The sequence below is a fragment of the Corvus moneduloides genome, chromosome 16 (assembly GCF_009650955.1).
Source record: "Corvus moneduloides isolate bCorMon1 chromosome 16, bCorMon1.pri, whole genome shotgun sequence".
In the NCBI taxonomy this organism is placed as follows: Eukaryota; Metazoa; Chordata; class Aves; order Passeriformes; family Corvidae; genus Corvus; species Corvus moneduloides.
The window spans coordinates 9,066,231-9,085,362 of NC_045491.1; the positions used below are offsets into that span (position 1 = coordinate 9,066,231).

At 56.1% G+C, this 19,132-nt stretch overlaps 1 protein-coding gene across 1 annotated transcript; it reads left to right on the top strand.

The window, feature by feature from the left end:
• Nucleotides 1-1,245: 1,245 nt before the first annotated feature.
• SYNGR3 (synaptogyrin 3) lies at nucleotides 1,246-18,450 on the top strand. The gene is made up of 4 exons (XM_032125581.1): nucleotides 1,246-1,382; nucleotides 9,610-9,850; nucleotides 13,649-13,791; nucleotides 15,487-18,450. The coding sequence occupies exons 1-4, from the start codon at nucleotides 1,284-1,286 to the stop codon at nucleotides 15,694-15,696; spliced, it is 693 nt and encodes a 230-aa protein (XP_031981472.1). The 5' UTR covers nucleotides 1,246-1,283; the 3' UTR covers nucleotides 15,697-18,450.
• The last annotated feature ends 682 nt before the right edge of the window (nucleotides 18,451-19,132 follow it).

The following is a 19,132-nucleotide window of genomic DNA, read 5'->3' on the forward strand; positions in this document are numbered from 1 at the left end:
CCCCCTGCCAGCAGGGCGTGCGTGCTCCTCCTCCCTGCGCCTTTCCCTGCAGCTCCCGTCCGAAGCAGGGATGATGTCAGAGTTGTCATGGCATCGGTATCTATGGAACCGGGATCAGCATCGCGGCGCTGTGAAAACTAACTCAGGAGATGGTCCTGGAGCCGCGGGGGGAACTCCCTCCGCAGTAATCGAGGGTTTCCCTCTAAGGTTCTTTTTCCTCCTTCCTGCTGTCCACGGGGAGGGAGCAGGGATGGGGCTTGGCCTCCTCTCGTCCCAAAGTAGCTCTGGGCGCCTCCTTCCATGCATGAGGGAAGCAAGAGGTCAGCCCCATCCATTTTCACTTCCCTTTTCTTGCACCAGCTGTGGGTGTGCAACAGCAAAGAGCAGCTGCCAAACCTTCCCCTCTGTTCTCTCCACAGCCCCTGGGAGAGCCCTCCCGGCTGCAGGGCCTCTGAGGATCCCCAAAGGGTGACAGCCACTCTTTCTGGGGGTCTGGGCACAGAAGGGGTGTTTATCTTGGGGTCAGTGTCCACAGCAGAGGTGAGCTGAGTAGCGTGGTGACCTCCCAGCGCTCCGGGCCGTGGCATCGCCCTCCTGCCAACAGCCCAGCTACTTAAAGGGCCATAGCACAGGCAGCCTTTGCCATTGCCTGGCGACCCTGGCATAGGATGGTGACTCTTGCAAGGACAGCCCACCCCTGCCCATGGCACGCTATCCCCAGAGCAGCATGGTCACTGTAGGATGGTAATTCTTGGAACAGCACAGCGACCCTGGAAAGGACAAGGTATCCTGGCTGTACTGTGGTGTCCCCAGCCATAGCACAGTGACCATGGCCATACCATGGTGACCATGGCCACAGCACACTGTCAGTGGTTATCCACAGTTGCCACAGCTGTGCTGGGGTGGCCATGCCCACAGCTCAGCGACGGTCGCCGTCCCACTGTGACAGTGCCCATGCCCACAGCTCGGTGACAGTGGCTGTGCCCACATCCCGGTGACAGCGGCTGTCACAGCGCGCAGAGCCCCATCCCTGTGCCGGGGTCTCTGCCCGGGCTCGCTGCGGGGGGAGCGCGCCCCGCGCCGGCCGCGCGCACCTGCCCGTGCCCACCTCCTCTCCCCCCCCACCCGACGGGTGGTTCCTCCCGCCGCCCGCACGCGGCGCTGCGGACGAGCCCACGAGGGAGGGGCGCGGGGGGGGGGGGGGGGCCGGGTGGGCAGGCGCGCGGCCGGCGCGGGGCGCGCGCGGCGGGGCTCGGCTGGGCGCGGAGCGGGCGCGGGGGAAGATGGAGGGAGCGTCCTTCGGAGCCGGCCGGGCGGGGGGGGCCATCGACCCCGTGGATTTCCTGAAGCAGCCGCAGACCCTCCTCCGGGTGACCACCTGGGTAAGGCGGAACGGCCGCGGAGACGCGGGGCTGGGCAGCGGCGGTGCGGGGACAGCGCTCGGCGCAGCGGGCAGTGTCCGGGCGATGGGCAGTGTCCGGGCGATGGGCAGTGCAGGGGCGATGGGCAGTGCCGGAGTGATGGGCAGCGCAGGTGCATCGTGCCCGCAGCCGGTGCATCGTGCCCGGTGCCGGTGCGGCGGGTGCTGCCCAGCCCCGCGGGCCGTGCCGGATCCCGGGGGAGCTGGCACCGAGTTTCCTCGGGAATGGGGCAGGGAGCGGCGGGGGGATGCGCCGCTGCCTCTCTCCTGTTCGGTGCTGGAGAATGGGGTTTGGAGCAGGAGGCAGAGGACATTTTCCTGCCTTCCACGCTCCGTGCATGCGTGTGTGTGACAGAAATCCGGGAGCCAGCCCTGCTGCTCCCCGTACTGCTGAAAGGATGTCAGGTTTGTTGGACGTTTCCCATCGGTGAATTCCCGCCGTGGAGCAGGGAGCAGGAGGTGGAATGGGCCGTGCAGCCGCTCAGGGAAGGCTTTGGTGGTCCGTGACCAGGCAGCACAGGGAGCTGTGCCAGGGTGCTCCTGGGGCCGTGGTGCCCGGATGCCCAGGGCTAAGGGCTAATTTGCCTCCCCGAGCCTGGCTTTTTGCTGAGATCGGCCGTGGGAGGTCAGGAATGCCAGATCCTTCCCAAAACTCCCCGTGGGAAGGGTCTGCCCGGCTCTCACCTGGCTCCAGTGCTTGGCTGGAGGCTGTGGATGAGCCGAGCTGGGCCTGGGGTTTGTCCTCACCCATGTCACACCTGTGCTGGCTCTGTGTCACTTTTGGCAGTGCTCAATGAGGCAGGGAGCAGAGGAAAGGTGTGAGGAGGAGATGCAGCCCCCCAGCCTCCCTTCTTCCAGCTGCCACAGCCGGTGTGTCCGTGGGGCTCTTCCAGGCTGGGATGCCCTGGCCGAGGCCCTGAGCAGCGCAACATGCGGCACATGAACAATTCCAGCTGCAATCACATGCTCAAAGTTAAACCACATGCTGCAGTGTGTGGCTGGATGGGAGCTGATGTCCTTCCCAGGGCTTGGGGAAGGCCCACGACTCCATTGCTGGGGAAGAGCAGGGGCCAGGGATGAATCTGGGGCATCCAGCTTGGTGTGGATGGGGCATTTTGGGCAGGGTTCAGGTGCAGGGCAGCAGTTGTTTCCTAGAAGAAAACTTGGTCTGGATCCTCCCTGAGTGGCAGTGTCAAACTGCAGGCAGTGGTGTTGGGTTTGGGTACACTTAGTTAAATCTGACCCACTGTTGGTGGTGTGTCACCTTGCACCCAGAGGGCTCCCCATCCTTGTTGACAGAAGGGGATTAGACACTGCTGAGAAGCAGGACCAGAATATGGAAGATAGATACAAAATAAAAGTCCCAGCTTAGCAAATATTCCCGTACATATTCACTGGTTTGTTCAGTGGCAAAGTCCCTCATTTCATGGCTCTGTGTTCACAGGGAATCAGTGACAAACAAGTGCTTACAACTACAGAAATGCATCAGCTTAACTCCAGACAAGTGCACGGGCCACCAGTGTAGACAAAGGTGGGATGAGCGTGGTGCTATCCCCTAAATGTTTGCAATATTTAGGTTGGCTCCAAAGCCCCCACTGAGCAAAAAGGGAGTTTTTTGCCCTTTTCGGTGAGCTGGGGGTTGGGCTGTGGAAGCTCATGTGGGAGCTCCCTTTGGAACCCTTTTCCCAGGTCTCACATTCGCTGATAGATCTGTGAGGGTTCATCACTGCTCCAGCCTGGGGGTTCAGATCCCCAGCTTGGCTGTTTCAGTCCAGTTACCCGTATCTTAAACCAGTTCAGCATTTATGGCTCCTTTGCAGTGTGAGCTGGGACTGCAGTCAGAGCGAGGTGTGAGGGCATTCCCTTCCCACTGCTGGCCCTTGTGCCTGGGTTCCTCCTGAGCTGTTGCTTTGCTGCTCTTGCCAAACCAAACCCGTGCCAGGATGGAGAGCTTGGATGGAGGGAGCAGCCCAAGGCTCTGCTGCCTTTCTTGCTGCTGTCCTGGGTGAGTGTGGCAGTGCTCTGGCACGTGGTGACATCCATGCTGGTGGCTGGGCAGGAGCTCGGACCGATGCTCACCATGCCACTCCCTGATTCCCAAAGCAAACAGAACCTTCCCAGGCTTCCCTGCTTGCTATCCCAGGGGGGATGAGCTGCCCGTGCCAGCACAAAACAGCCATGGGTGGTTATTCAGCAAGCCCTGGGCTGAGGAGTGGGGTGGGGCTGAGATCAGGCTTTGGGGTGGGCTTTCTTCACGTGGTTTTCCTTCCTGTGCCTCTGTGGCGCCTCTTTGTAGCCGTGGTTAGCCTGAGCAGCTGGATCCCACACCAGCGACAAGACCCTTGCTGTGTGTGATATCAGGTTCCCTTGGGAAAAGGAGGGAGCTGCCTGGGATGGGCTGATTTAGGTGGGGGGGGGATGGAGAAATCCCACAGGGATTTGGGGTCAGCCCCAGGTGCCTGAAGTGAGTGACTAATCTGGCTGATCGATACTGCTGGGGCTTCCCAGGGAGCCACCACCAAAGGAAGGTCCAGTTCCCTTTTGTGACTCCAGTGGCTGCCTCGGGGACCTTGTGCTGGCGGTAAGGGACTGGCAGGTGAATGGTGACTTAACACAGAAATCCCCAAATGTCAGTGGTGGCCAAAGGGGATTCCTGGTTCTGCCTCCCTCAACAACCTCCCCTTGACAGAATAATTCTGAGTATCTGAGGGGGAAAAAACCGCTCCTGGCTTGAGCTGTAGAATCAAAAGCTGGAAAGAACCATTTAACAGTTCCTCATTCATCTCTTCCCCCTCTGTCTGATGCAGTTTGTCAGATGAAGATGTGATCGTTCTTGTGGTTTCCTTTTGAGACATTTTTTGCACAGCCAAACAGAGTCGATATTCATGACGGATGCCTGCAGAATCATGAGTTCCTTTCTCATGTGCCAGCCAGACTTTCAAGTGGCCACTCAGCTTTGCAAGGCAATTGTTCGTTTAACATAGGCTTAGGTTTGGCTTTTAAAAGCAGTTTTGGAAAATATTCTGGTAAACTTTTTGAGCAATTCCTGTGATTTCATGCAGAGCATCAGCACAAGTGCAGTGCTGGGTCCCATGAGTGCGCCCTCATCCCATCCCATCCCATCCCATCCCATCCCATCCCATCCCATCCCATCCCATCCCTCTGCCTCCCTGGAGGTCAGCAGGAGAAGTGCAAGGAATAAGCTCTGGATGGCTCTTCAGGGGCTTCACTGTCCCCCGAGCACTCTGGGCTCTTAGGGAAGAGCTCCAAGGCTGCTCTGGCGCTTCAGGAGCCCACAGCAATGCTCAGAGTCATTAGCATGATCTGAGCTGCTTCAGACTTTGGTCCTGCCCACTTTTCAGAAGGGTCATCAGATTTCTGTCTTAATTTTCTGCTTCTGCAGGCTATGGATTAAAGGCAGAACTTAAATGTAACATTTTGGTAATGGAATTATGGGGAAGCTTCGCTGCATCTGAGCTTAAAATGGTTCTAAATTGTCATGCTCCTGTCATCTCTGGTTTCAAGCACTGCTGGTGTGCCATGTGCTCAGATTGCAGGACGAGATTAAGAACGTTGAATGGACGCTGTGTCTCAGCCGGCAGCTCTTCCCACATCAGAAAAAGTAATTCAGGAAAAATCAGTCATGTGGTCATCAATACACATCCTCCCAAGCTGATTACTGGTGGATATGGCCCTAAACCTATTACAGCCAGCAACAGACCACCTCTTTCTGTGCCAGAAACCACGCCAGCTCTTCCCTTCGTGGTCTTCTCCGTAGTCCTGTGGGAGATCTGGCGGTTCTTAAAGCAGAGCTTTGGTCTTCACACCCTCCAATAAATTGTGCAGATCAGTGCTGGAAACTTCCCTGTGACTGACAACTGTAAAGATAAACTGGAGAGGGACCCAGGACCTGATTCCCCAGGATCTGAGCTGGGTGGGTGTTGAGGGAGCCTGGCCCTGTGCCAAGGGTTCCACTCATCCCTGAGCAGGGAATCTGCACCAGGCCCATGCCCAACACAGCACAGGGGCTTAATGGGGCTTAGGAAAACACTCAGTGCTAAGCAGGATTTGGCCTGTGCTAATTTGACCTTAATTGTTTTCCCTTCTCGTTTGATGGCCCATCCTTCCCTTGCTGGCTCAAGGAGGGGAGGGAGCTGAGCACGAGGCTTCCTGGAGGGAGAGAGGGATCACCCAGAGCTTGGCTCTCTGCACGTGTGGCTTGTGCCCAGCACTGTTGATCAGGAGCCACAGCAGAGGAAATGAGCTCTGGATTATTTTTCCTCGTGCGTTACATTTCCTCAATGCTGACATTAATGGTTGCTTGCGTGTGTAATCAAAGCCAGGTTCTGCAGTCTCCTACAACCCCACACCTTCTGGTGATGTTTTTTATAGGTCCCAAATCCAAGTACAGTGCCTCAGCAGTGGAAACATCTCACCTTAAAATGGCTGACAGCTCACACTGAAGCTCTCAGCTCGTGCTCTCCAGTGTTATTTGCTTTTTGTTTTCCTTGCCTGACTCTGCTCAGGCTGTGAGGTCTCCTGAAGCAAATTTTAGGTGATGGGCTGCAGAAAGCTGAAAGCAACGGGGAGGAAAACTGTGTGTGTGCTGGGGTCCAGCCTGCTGGAGCTCCAGGAGGGAACAGGGATCTGCAGAGCATAGTTCCAGAAGCAAGGGAGGCAGCCTGGCCAGCCAGCGTCCTCCAGATGGCAAAAATGTGCTGGAGAGAGGGCAGCCACAGCTCCCAGCTTTATCCACACCTGAAAGGTGTCTCCATCCTGGGCACATCAGTGTCCCAGTGCCCTGGGCTCCTGCGAGGGCCTGATGGGTCCAGCAGAATTACGGAATCCTCGAATGGTTTGGGTTGGAATGAACCTTAAAGCCCATCCATTCCCACCCCCTGCCATGGGCAGGGACACCTTCCACTATCCCAAGGTGCTCCAAGCCCTGTCCAACCTGGCCTTGGACACTTGCAGGGATGGGGCAGCCACAGCCGCTCTGTGCTAGAGCCTCCCCACTCTCTGAGCAGAGAAGACCTGTCCCATTGTCCTGTCCCATTGTCCTGTGTCACAGAAATGCCACCTGGCCTGGAGAGTTGTCTGCTCTTGCTTGGAAGCAAACTTTAAATTGGTGGAACTGGGCTGCTGGCCTTCATTAACAGGAGAGGTCCCAGTTTGTCCCTGGTTTGGTGGAACCCCAACTCCCTTTGCATGAGCAGCCCATCCGTGTCCCCACGGGTCTGAGGGCTCCTGCCCCACGTCGTGCTCCCTCCAGGGTGTGACTGAGGCTCCTTTGTGTGGCTGAAGTGCAGCTCTAAGTGGAAAGGATGGGAGAGGAGAGCTTTCCTCCTTCCCATTCTCCCCGCAGCCGAAGGCAGAGCAGCATTAATGGTCTGTGCTGCTGGAGCTGCTGGAGGTGGGCGCTCCCAGCACTCAGGAACCCCCACACCAGGAGCCCCCAAGTTGCCAGCACATCCCTGTGGAAGCTTTGGCAGGATGCAAGGATGGGGGATGCAATTTCCCTCTGGGGTGGCTGGGGAGAATCCGGTTTTCTCACTGTGTCTTGCACCGGCTCATCCAGGAGGAGCAGAATTTGTTGCTGGTTGCCTTGGGTTGTTCAGCTGGAAAGTGGAAGTGTCCTGTGCAGGCTCCTTTGCAAATCCTCTGAGATACTGCTCAGGCCCATAAAATCTCGCTCACAGTGGAAAATCTGACCTTGTGTTTTCTCTTTCAAGTTTGATGAGCTGGTTGGGGGTTTGAGCCACTGTGGTTTGTGGAGGTGATTGGGAAGATGCCCTTGTTTTGCGTGAACTTTAAAAAACACAGGGGTTTTTTTTTCCTGCCCACATTTATTTCATCTACCCACGTTTTCCTAAAATAAAAGCACTTTTTCATCTATACTTAGAAAGTCAGCACCAAATCTATTCTCATTAAAATGCTTCACCAGCACCAGTGAGTTTTTTAAGAAAAACCATAACATTACAATCCTGGGATGAGGGGGAGAAAACCCATGGAAAGGCACGTTTTGACAGGAATATTCCAGCCAGTGCCGATGTTTTGAGCTCATCTATCAAATGTGTGCACGTGGAATTCCTTGCTACTTTGACCTCCCAAGGAAAAGCTGCGTGTTCCATGTTTTGTACATTGAAATGTGGTTGTGGGGGTCTCATGGTGTTAATTGATAAAACATCCTTTTTTTAAAAGAAAGCATTGACATCGACAGCCCCAGGTGTGCAAAGCTGGTGCAGGCACCACACGCCTGTGCTGTGACGTCCTTAATTGTATTTTTGGGAGCTCTCCCTCACCCACCAAAGCTCTGGGCTCCCAGCAGGCTCCCAAAAGCATGGAGAAGGTTGTTAATCCTGGGAGAACTGAGTGGAACTTCTCAGAGGAGCTGAGTACAAGTTTGCTGGCCTGCCAGAGAAGTAATCGCCTGAAATCAGAGGTTCTCAATTATTCATGTATTCCAGAATCACATAATTTCTTCCAGGGCCTGTTTTATAAATGCTGCTGCTATTTCTGATAGTAAATAACAATTTTGCATTATTTATGAAGAGATTTTTACAACTGCTGATGTTACAGCTGCTGCCAAAGCTCTGGGAAAACTATTAGTGCCGTTTGTTGTTGTTTCTTCCTTATACACAGCGCCTCTTGTTGTGAGCACGATGATGGTGATGGTGGTGATGGTGGTGATGGTGGGGATGGTGGTGATGATGGTGTTGCTGTGCCATCCCAAGGGCTCCCTGAAGTGCAGCACCAGTGAGGAACAGGGTGCAGGTGCCTTGGGGTGACTTGGGTGGCCACTGAGCTCGTGGCTGGTGCTCAGGGCTGACCTGAGCCAGGGATGGATGTGGGACAGGACCCTGGGCCATGGTTAAATTCCAAGAGGAGGAAGAGGAGAAGGTCTGTCCCAGTGTTACGTGCAAGAGTGCTGGAACCTTGGGGGTGGTTTGCTCACCGTGGGTTCTGCTTCGTTTCCCCTGCTCTGTGACACAGCTTCCCCGGGAGCTGCAGGAGGTGACGCAGGTGACACAGGTGGCTGTGAGAGCCACCAGCTGTGCTTCGTCCTGTGGCTCCTGGGCGGCTGCCCCCATGTCACCTGTCCCTGTCTCGTGCCCATTGTGTCATGCTGTTCCTGTAGGTGCAGCAGGAGCCAATCATGCCCTGTTCCTGTCCCCAGCTGCTCCCAGGAGAGCTGGAGGAGCCTCTTATCTCTGCTGCTGCATCCCTGGCCTCCAGCTGTGTCCCGGGAGGCAGCAGGGATGCGTGCAGGGATGCGGGAACCGGCAGCCAGGGATGAGATCAGAGGTTCCCAGTGTGAGGGAGATGTGCCTGCACACCCTGCTCCCTTCCCTGCTCACAGCCTCTCCCCAGGCTCTACCAGAGCGGGATCCAGAGCGGATTGTGCTGCATCTTGTCCCACAGCTTCCCCTCCTGCCTCTGGTGCTGGGAGATGAGGGAATTCCTTGGGCATGCCCAGGGTGAGTGCTATCCACTGAGGCAGCCGCTGCCATCCGGCTCCTTCCCTGCCTGCAGGGATGTGACACCCTGTGGTGCCAGCGTGGGGACCTGGGCAGCCCCAGGAGCCCCTGCCCTTGTGTCCCTCTTGGGCCCAAGCCAGGTCACTGGATAATGGATGCAGGAGCTGCATCCTTCAGGCCCTGCTCAACCAGTGAAAAATCACCCTGTTGCTCCCAGGGCAGCCCGTGCCCCTGTGCCCAGGTGAGCTGTTCCCATGTCCCCACACATGTCCTGTGTCCCTTCACCAGCAATCCAGCCCTTCCCTGGCTCAGCCACTCCATTATCCCCTGTCCCTACCTTCCTCCCCGCTCCACAGGGACGTGAGGGGGTTTGTGGGGCACAGCCTGACAGCAGAGAGCAACACAAGCACAGAGACTCTGCAGGGACCTGCCCCATCTGTTTATTTTTTCCTTCCCCAGCCTGTCTGGAGAACAAGATCCTTAAAATACTCTGCACAGCAAGGCACTGGAAGGCAGGAGGAGGTTCCACCTCACAGAGGAGGAACACCCAGGTACTGGTTGGAAACACCAACCAAACGAGAGCTGGGATGTGTCTCTCAAATGCCACGTTGCCATGGAGTCAAGGACGGGATTGAATCCAATGACGCTGCTGTTGGAAAACAGAGTCAAATGCAAACAGCAGCAAGTTGTGTTCTCTCTTTCCTCCTGCAGATCTTCTCCATCGTGGTGTTCGGCTCCATCGTGAACGAGTGCTACGTGAACAAGGACAGCCAGCACCCCGAGCTGCTCTGCATCTTCAACGAGAATGAGAGTGCCTGCAGCTATGGCATCGCCGTGGGCGTCATCGCCTTCTTCGGCTGCATCTTCTTCTTCGTGGTGGACCTGTACTTCCAGCAGATCAGCAGCGTCAAGGACCGCAAACGGGCCGTGCTGCTGGACCTCGGCTTTTCAGGTACCTCTGCTCTGCTCTGCTCTGCTGTGCGTGGGTCTGGCTCTTTGAGGTCATTGCTGTGCCCTGCCCCTCAACTCCCGAGTCTTCACCGCTCCCCCCATGGCCTGACACAACTCGTGTGCCTCGGCTGGGGACAACAGGGCTGGCAGGGCAGTTGTCCCATCCAGCCATGGGCTCAGTGAGCACTGAGGAAGCCCACTGTGGCTGGGGACAGTGGCGTGTCCCACTGCAGCTGGAGCTGTTTGCTGAGCCGGGTTTGGTGAGGCCACGCACGGAGGTGAGGCTTGGTGGTCACATCTCAGAGCCCACACAGGGGGTTTCACCCTCCTACATCTCCTGTTCTGGCTCGAGAAAAGCAAAAGTGGTTTCATCAGCTGCCTCGGGTCTGGTTTCACTTTGTGCACGAGTTTGGAGCAGTGCAGAAGCAGCTTCTGTGCAGCTGGGGCTGGGGCTGCCCACGGAGCTGCTGTGCCCTCTTGAGCCCTCGACCTGAGGCTCATCCATGCAGACAGGACCAAGCAGGATGCTCTGGGCTGGGAGGGAACATCCTCTGCTCAGCTGTGGGAGCTGCCTGGCTCCGTTTGCAGCTGCTCTTCTGCATTCCCAGGCTCTGTTAGCAAAGTCTGAAGGTGATTTATCCAGCACAGGCGTCGCTGATGGCTCTCTGTCCCAAATGAAAACATCCATCATCACCTCCCTGCCTTGCCTGTTGTTCAGGCTGTTCTCTCCTCGCTGCAAAGCTCATTTCCATGGTTCCGGAGCACCATCCAGCCCTTGTTAGATAAAATTTACAGCCCCTTCCATGGGGCTCAGTGCCTGAAATCCTCGGATTCAAGCAGAAGGGGGACATCACATCCATCTTCTGGCTGCTGCTGTGTGTCACAGGGCCAGGCTGCTACCCTGCCTCCCTGCCTCACATCCTGACAGCCCTCTGCTCCCTGCCAGGCACATGGGAGCTGGCACTGCGCTCAGACTGCCTCCTTTCTCCTTTGTCCCTGTGATGGATCCACTGAGAGGAGAAATGAGAGAATCATCAGATCCTGGAATGGTTTGGGTTGGAAGGGACATTAAAGCCCGTTCAGTTCCACCTTCCACTAGACCAGGATGCTCCAAGCCCTGTTAAACTCTTCCAGGGATGGGGCAGCCACAGCTTCTCTGGGCAACCTGTGCCAGGGCCTCCCCACTCTCACAGGGAAGAATTTCGTCCTAAAATGCCTCTGGAACGTAACTGTGAGGTAACACTGGGGCACGGGTGGGGGTTCAGGCAGGGCCACCACACTGAAAACAGCATTTACAGCCTTCTCTTCCAGCTGCTCTTCCAGCTGTTCCCGTAGACAGGCGTTTGCTGGAGACCAGGCTGTGATTAGGGTGGTAACACATCTTCCCTGGTGTTTGCACTCTGTTGTCTGCAGATCCTTAAATGATCATTATCTCCTGGCTCCTGCGGTGATTCCGGGAGCTCTCCTTTTTCCCGGAGTGCTGGAGGGAGTGGAGCTGCTGCTGTGCCTGATCCAGCTGGAGCTGGGGCTGGCACATGCAACCTCACCACGTCACTGCCAGCTCAGCCCTCTCTGAGGGCTTTTAAAATCCGTGTCAGTTCTCCAAACATCAAACCACACCTGGTTTGTGTTTCTGGAGGTGCTCTCCGTGCCTGACCCCATCTCCTCCATTGGCAGTGATACCTGCCTTGCCCATGGCACTGGAGGGAATCCTCCTGCTGCCCAGAGATCCAGGCAGAGCTGGTCTGGAGGGGAAAGGCTTCTCTCTGCATCACAAAGCCTCCTGGAAGTGCACATGGGTGGCAGCAGAAGCGATCCCAGCCGTTCCTGGCTGGAGATGCTGATGGTTTCAGGATGAGGAAGGTCAGTGCCTCACCGCGCTCAGTGGTGCAGAGGGATTTGGCAGCTGCAGTACCCAGCGCAGCCGTGCTGGGCCCGGGCTGTGCATGATGTCATTTTAACTCCTGACATCCCGTGGGTGCCACCAGGGCTGGGGCGGCACTGGGGACAGAGTGGCAGCAGGGACTCAGTGGCAGTGTCCTGCCAGGGAGGACGAGCTGTGCTGGGTCGAGTGTTACACACAGGAACAGGTTCACCCTCCACAAACCAGTGCCAGCCCCACGTCCCTTGTGCCAGCCCTGTGCCCCAGAGCTTGTCCCTGAGCATCCTGCTGCTCCCACTGTGTGAATTAACCTTTGGGAGCTGCTCTTGTTTCACCTCTGCGATTTCCACTTCCAAACCACCCCCAGTGGGATTTGAAGCAATGGCTGAGGTCCAAATGTAGGGCTTGGATCTGCTTCCCATCCCAGGGAACAGCTGCTGGTAAAGCCCCCTTGTAACAGCAGGGGAACAGAAAAGATCCCTGTCCTTAAAGGGTGACCTTTAAGGAATAAACCCCAGAGGTCTTGTTTAATGCTGCCAACAAGTCATCATCCTAAAGGGAAGTGAAAATACTTGTGCAGAGACTTGGGTGGGTTTGGTGACAGGATTGGCTGTATTTGGTGAAGTGTCTGTAATTTGGAAGAGGAAACCCTGACTGATCTTCTCGCAAGGGCAGCCTCATGACCAGGCCTGATGGTTGGGAATTCCCAGGCCCAGCCGTGCAGGAGACAAGGAATGTGTCTTAAACTGCAATTAGGAGCAAATTCGGAATTCAAGGCCTTGAGCCCTGTACCTCCAGCACTGGCTGGGGATGCTCATGTGCATTTTTTATTGTATTTAGGGACAACTGGCAAGATAAATGGGAATAAAGGGGAATAAAGGGGAATAAATGGGAATAAAGGAAGGTTCTTCTCTCCCTGCAGTCAGACAGGGACTGGCAGCCTGGATGATGATCCTTGGGAAGCTGCTGGGCAGCTCAAAATTCCCAACATCCACATGTGCACTGACACCTGGAATCTGAGTCATCAGGAATGATGGAGAGCCTTAAAACAGCATCATAGGAGGGTCCAGGTGTTGTGCAGCTCTCCTTCCCAGTGCTGGAAAACATCCCTGCTGCTGACCCCGTGTGCTCCTGGCTTTTCCTTGACTGTTCCCTGAGCTCCTTGGCACCGGGCAGTGCTGGTGGCTGGGGATGGAATTAGGGCAGCTGCAGCCATATCTTGCTCAGCCAGCTTTGCTTCCAGGCAGGAATAATCACCAGTGTGTTTCTGCTCAGTTCCACAGGCCCAGAGGGATTCTCTGCAGGGATGCGCAGAGCTCTCACATGTCATGGAATCACAGAATTACAGAATGGTTTGGGTTAGAAGGGGCATTAAAGCACATCCAGTGCCACCCTCTGCCCTGGGCAGGGACACCTCCCACTATCCCAGGGTGCTCCAAGCCCCGTCCAGCCTGGCCTTGGACACTCCAGGGATCCAGGGGCAGCCACAGTTTCTCTGGGCACCCTGTGCCAGGGCCTCCCCACCCTTGCAGGGAAGAATTTCTTCCCAATATCCAATGTAAATCCACCCTCCTTCATCTCAAGGCCATTCCCCCTTGTCCTATTATTCAATGCCCTTGTGAAAAGTCCCTCTCTAACATGTCCAGGGAGGATGTGCTGTCCCTGGGGGTCTTTGAGATCAAGTTGAGGTGTAGCTGAGCTGAACTTCAGACAGGCAACACACTTGAGATAACCCCACAGGTTTCCTTCCATCTCTGTTTTTGTATCAGCCTCTTTTAATAAGCTCATTTTGGGCCATGGCTCCCAAAATTCCCGTTCCTGTTGGAAACCTGGGTGGTTTGTGCAGCAGCAAAGGGGGGCCTGCAGCAGGGGAGGTGCTGGGCAGGAGCAGCACTGACCGGCTCTGTTCTCCTGCAGGTTTCCTGGCCTTCCTGTGGTTTGTAGCCTTCTGCTTCCTGGCAAACCAGTGGCAGAGGACGACGCTGACCAGGGGGTTCTCACAGGGCGCCGACGCCGCGCGGGCAGCGATCACCTTCTCCTTCTTCTCCATCATCATCTGGGTGAGCACAGCCCCGGAGCTGAGGGGGCAGAGCAGAAATGAAACCTGCCTGGGGTCAGTGCTGAGCTGGAGGGGGAGTCTGGGATTTGGAGAAGTGAATCCTGGTGGGCAGTGAGTGGCTGTACTGGGGAAGCCTGCGGGCCCTCCACACGTGGAACTGGTGGTTTCTTACCCAGGAAGCATCAGCTCAGTCCCCTCCCGCTGGGGAATTCCAGGCTTCCCTTTCTCCCAGGGCTGGAAAGTTTTGTTCCCATTGAAAACGTGTCACCAGCCACGAGCTGCTCTGATTTCAGGACCTCGTTAGAGCCCCAGGGCGGCCCATTGGAGGCAGAGAGTCCCCAGGAGCAGATCTCTGCACTGAGCTGGTTTGTGGGATGGCTGGGGGATTTTGGGAGCTCTCAGGCTCATCAGCTCCCTCCTGGGACAAGTTGAACTCGCCCCTCTGCTGTCCACCCGAAGAAGGGGCTTGTAGAAACCCCCTTTGGTCCCATTTTTGGCTCCACACAGGCAGAGCGACTTCAGCCAGGGCTGTGTGAAACCCTGGGGCCCACCTGGACCCCACATGAACTCGGGGGGGCTGTGCCACCCCGGGGGGCTCCTGCTCCAGGGGCTGTGTGTGGAGAAGCAGGGATGGCTCTGTGTACCTCCATCCCTCCTGCAGCTTTTCCTGGGCACAGAGCCCCAGGATGTGCCCTGATTCCATATTGCCTTAAAAGAACTGGGCAAAAGCCAGTCCGAGGCTTTTCAGCAGCAAGCCTTGCTCCAGTTCCTCCCCAGTTTAACTGCTCCCTGCTTTATGATTATCCAAATAAATCTCTTTTAATCCCAGCTCTTCCCCATCGTTGGCTGCCACAGGGAAGGGCAGTGGGTGGGATGTTCTCCATCCCATCAGCATCTGCTCCCACCCCGGATGGCCAGGATGGTTGGGAAGCCATCCCTGGCTTCTACGGCATTTTTTAGCTTCCTCAGCCCATCGTTTGCAAACTAATTGAGTTGTTAATGAAGCCTCCTGGAATGAGAGCGAGTGCAGGGCCCTCCCGGCTCTGCCGCCCACATTTCCCACCGTTTGCAACCTCAATTCCAGCAACCTGGAAAAGGGTGAAGGAGTCTTGGCAGAGCTGACCTATTTTCCTGGCCTGGCACTCGGCAGCTTTCCTTCCCCACAGCAGATGCGTTTATTGGGCCCAGCAGTGCCAGATCTGCACAGCCAGGGCTCCCTACCCCAGGCAGAGCTCTGGGGGTCACCCTATCCCACAGAAATGGCTTCTGGAGTGTTTGGGTGGGGTTTGGGGCTGGATTAGCTCTTGGGTACAATGGAGTGAGGTGGCAGTTTGCTGGGATGCTGCGATGGGCTCGGTGCTTTGCAGCGACATGGGGGATATGAGGTCCTGAGGGAACGCAGGGTCTTGGAGGACATGGGATCCTGGGGCAGTGCGAGGTCCTGAGGGGATTGTGGGATCCTGGGAGGTCCTGGGAAGGCATTGGGGCCTGGTGGGATGTGAGGTCCTGAGGGTTTGGGGGATCGTGGGAGGACATGAGGTCCTGGGGCGATGTATGATGCTGGTGAGACACAGGGTCCTGGGGAAACATGGGGTCGTGGGGGGGCTGGGGGGGTTATGGGGGTCCCCCTGAGGGACACGGGGTGCTGTGGGGCTGCAGCCCTGCCCTCTCTGAGCCCGTCCCTCACTCCCTGCAGGTGGTGCTGGCGCTGCGGGCGCTGCAGCGGTACCGCCTGGGCACGGACATGTCCCTGTTCGCTACCGAGCAGTTCGGCACCGACCCCAGCGCGTCCTACCCCGGCTACCCCGGCGGCAGCGGCGCGGAGAGCACGGAGACCTACCAGAGCCCCCCCTTCACCGAGACCTTAGAGCCCAACCCCAAAGGTTACCAAGTGCCAGCGTACTGAGGGGCTGGGGCGGTGCCACCCCTGCCTGGTCCCAAATGTATCCAGTCCCATTTCCTTGCCGTGGCGAGTCAGTGCCGGGTCCCTTTATTAGCTCGTTGTGCAGTGAATTCTGTACAGTGGTATTGGTTCTTGTCTTACCTGTCCCAGGGTTTCTAAAAGCAGTGTTCCCTCTAAGCCAGGAGGAAGGGAGGTTGGTACCACATCACCTACACGTGGGGAAGGGGAGTAAATGCCCCCTCTGAGCTCTGCTGGGAAAGCCCAGGATGCCTTTTCCTCTTAGAAAGCATCAGCTGAGGAATTATTATCTCGTTCTTCCAGAGCTAACACAGAATCCATTGAGGGTGGGTGGGCAGTGGGCAGAGCTGCCCCGTCTGCTCCTGCTGCGGAGCTTCCAGTCCAGGTTCCATGGAAAGTGCCAAATTCACAGGGAAATCAGTGGTGTCTGTGTTACTTTTCTTTGTATATACTTGCTGTACAAAACAAACATCCAAACAGGTGTTTCAAAACTTGGTTTAGAGGCACAGGGGGGGCACAGCAGGCTGGGGTTGGGATCAGCATCCAGATTGCTTCTACAACGAGTTCTGGTTGAGGATTGAAAAATTCGCTGTTTGAAAGTGGAAACCAGTTCAGCAGGAGCTGGTTGCTAACTGGGAATAGCCTGTGATCATCGGGAACGCGGCACTTTGTGGTTCCGTTCCTTCACGGGGGGATTGGGAAGTTTGTAAATTCCTGAGGAATTTCTGGTTGGCAACACTGATGTGTCTTCACTGTGGAGAGGTGAGGACCAAGGTGAGGGGCTCAGTCTCAACATCCAAGGCCATTAGGAGCAATGCTGGACTTGTATTTTTATTCTGGGAGCAGCCACCATCTGTCAGCTGCAGCAGAACCCCAGGTGGGGACACGTGTGTCACCCCGCAGTCTGCAGGAATGAGGGATCCAGGCAGGGAACTGGAAAGCCTTCACAGGCCATTAAAGTCCATCCTGTGTGGGCTCATGGCCCCGTGTTTGGAAATGGTGTGGGAAGAGAGTCAGTGAAAAGCATCCAGGAAAGAGGCTCAGGTTGGGGGTTCAGCTGCAAAATTCCTGCCTTGTAAAAGAACAAAATGTGTAAAATCCAGTAGGTCCTTGTCAGCCACCCGCCGGCTTTCCCTGCCCGTGTGGCAGCTGATCCAGGCTGTGTCACTAAGGGCTGAGCAGAGGAGCTGAAACTTGAATTCCCAACCCCATTGGTGGCAGCTCCATCCCTGGAGACTCCTGGCTCTCCCAGCAATCCGGGGTCCTGCCTTTTCAGTTCACGCCGGCAAAGCCGCCGCTGCCTTCCAACCTCGTGAGGAGCAATAGCCACCACCTGTCCCCTCCCCTGCCACAGGTCCTGGTCGCCATCGCCACAGCTCATTCTTGCTGCTGAGTTACAGATCAATGCACTAATTAATGAGCAGCAGATCGATGCACTAATTAAGCAGCCAATCATCCCAAGAGGTCACTGCCGGTGGCGAAGCGCATTCCTTGCCTTGGCTCCAGGTCCTGGCTGTGCCAAGCTCCTCACAGGTGCCTGACCACGGACACCCCAACCCAGTGTGGTATCAGCCTCAATGAATTCCGGCATCTTTGTGGTTTTGTGGAGTCAGTCTTGCTGGGAAAGAAAAAACCCCAAGGATTTTAATACAGGGTACGGTAGAACTGTAGCAATATTTTCCTTAGAGGGAACACTGAAACTTTAGCAGCACAAACAGTACTTGTGTTAATATTTTAGCAAAATTATAATCAATTTAAATGTTTAAATTGATTGTACGTGAGATAATGTTCGTTGGGTACAGTGTATTTTTTCTAACTATAATATTACTGTTCCAGAGTTTCCGTGTAACTGTAAAGAGCTAAAGCTGTGTCTGCCTGCGGGACGTGTCCTGCCCCGTGTGCCCCCCATGCTGAATATTACACGCTCTGAATGTCCCCCCGAGGCCTGCATTGCCTTTCTTTGCCCCCACACGCACATCCCACCACGCTCTGTGTCGGGACTGACCTCTGGAGCAGCAGCAGGGACATGGGGACCACACCGGCACAACTCCTGCTGCTTCCCGAGGGTGGTGGCTGGTTCAGCTGCCCAAAGTCAGTGTTACCTTTTCCTTGCAGGAGGCACCCGGCTGCTCTGCTGGGCAGGCAGGAGAAGGAAGGGTTGGGTGCCTGTGGGGCTTCCTGGCAGCACAGGAGATGTCCTTGATTAAACTGGAGCTGGGAATAACATGTCCAGCCTCATCACTCAACAGGCACCTGGAGGGAGGTGAGCCCTGATCCTCTGCACCCAAAGTGCCAGTCCCAGGCAGAGGAGGGGTGGCAGCCCTGCTGGGGTGGCACTGAGACAGGCAGCTGGGACAGGCAGGAGTCCCACAGCTGGAGCATTTTTCCAGGGAATTGCAATGAGTTTATGTCCGAGGTGGCCACGCTGAGGCCGTGTCACCAGGCCGGACGAGACAACCCCAAACTCCCTGGCCTTGGCAAGAGCCTTCACCCACCTCAGCGTGACTCAACCCCATTTTGGGGTTTGTTGGTGCAGCCCCCCAGCCCCATGGAGCCCTCACTCTGCTGAATTTAACCCCACTTAGAGGGAGGGTGACACCCGTGCCTGGAATCCTGCCCCAAATCCTTTGGGAGCCCCCTCAGCTGTTGGGTGTCACCGGTGCCCTGCGGTGGCTGTGGCAGCACCTTGGTGTGTCTGTCAGGCAGAGCAGGGTGTGCAGGTGGGGTTGTCACCAAACACCCCAAGGGAGCCATGGTTGGAGAACCAGAGCCATGGATGCAGAAACCATGATGTGCTGGGGGTTTCAAGGTATTTGAACATCAATTTTCATCTTTCTCCTCTTTTTCTCCCAGCTGTGGTACAGAAGCGCTTGCCCCCTTGTAACCACCCAGGCCACATCCTAAAAGGATGCCAGGGCTGTCCCAAAGTTGTCCCAAAACCATGCCAGGATTGTCCTGAGTGTGCCAGGGCTCTGCAAACCCCTCCCTTTACATGACATCAGGAACTTGGGATCTCACCGGCTCTTGTGCCATCAGTTCATGCTACAATAAGTGACACCCACAGCACTTCTTTTCTCCTGCCCATCAGTCCCTTACAGGGGTGTTTCGTACCATCCATCCCAGTGCCAGCCCCCAAAGACGCAGGGGTGGCTTCTGGCTCTGCCTGGTGCCCTCTAACCATGGTCTGTTTGTTAGGAAATCCCATCATTATTCCATGGAATGGGTATTTCTCTCAGTAAAAGCTGCTGTGTATTTTACAGACTCCTCCCAGCCTGCGCTGTCCCCAAGCAGGTGGCTCTGGTTCCCCTCTGGTCCCCCCTGGTCCCGTTCTCAGTTGCATTTTGAACCCTCTGTGTGTCACAAGCCCCTCTCCCCCCCAGTGAGGCTCAGAACCAGCCCTCACTGTCTCAACTTGAAACCC

Coding starts and splice junctions, on each gene's coding strand:
- SYNGR3 (XM_032125581.1), top strand. CDS start 1,284: ATGGAGGGAGCGTCCTTCGGAGCCGGCCGGGCGGGGGGGGCCATCGAC. Junction 1,383..9,609: donor TCCTCCGGGTGACCACCTGG/GTAAGGCGGAAC, acceptor TTCCTCCTGCAG/ATCTTCTCCATCGTGGTGTT. Junction 9,851..13,648: donor GCTGGACCTCGGCTTTTCAG/GTACCTCTGCTC, acceptor GTTCTCCTGCAG/GTTTCCTGGCCTTCCTGTGG.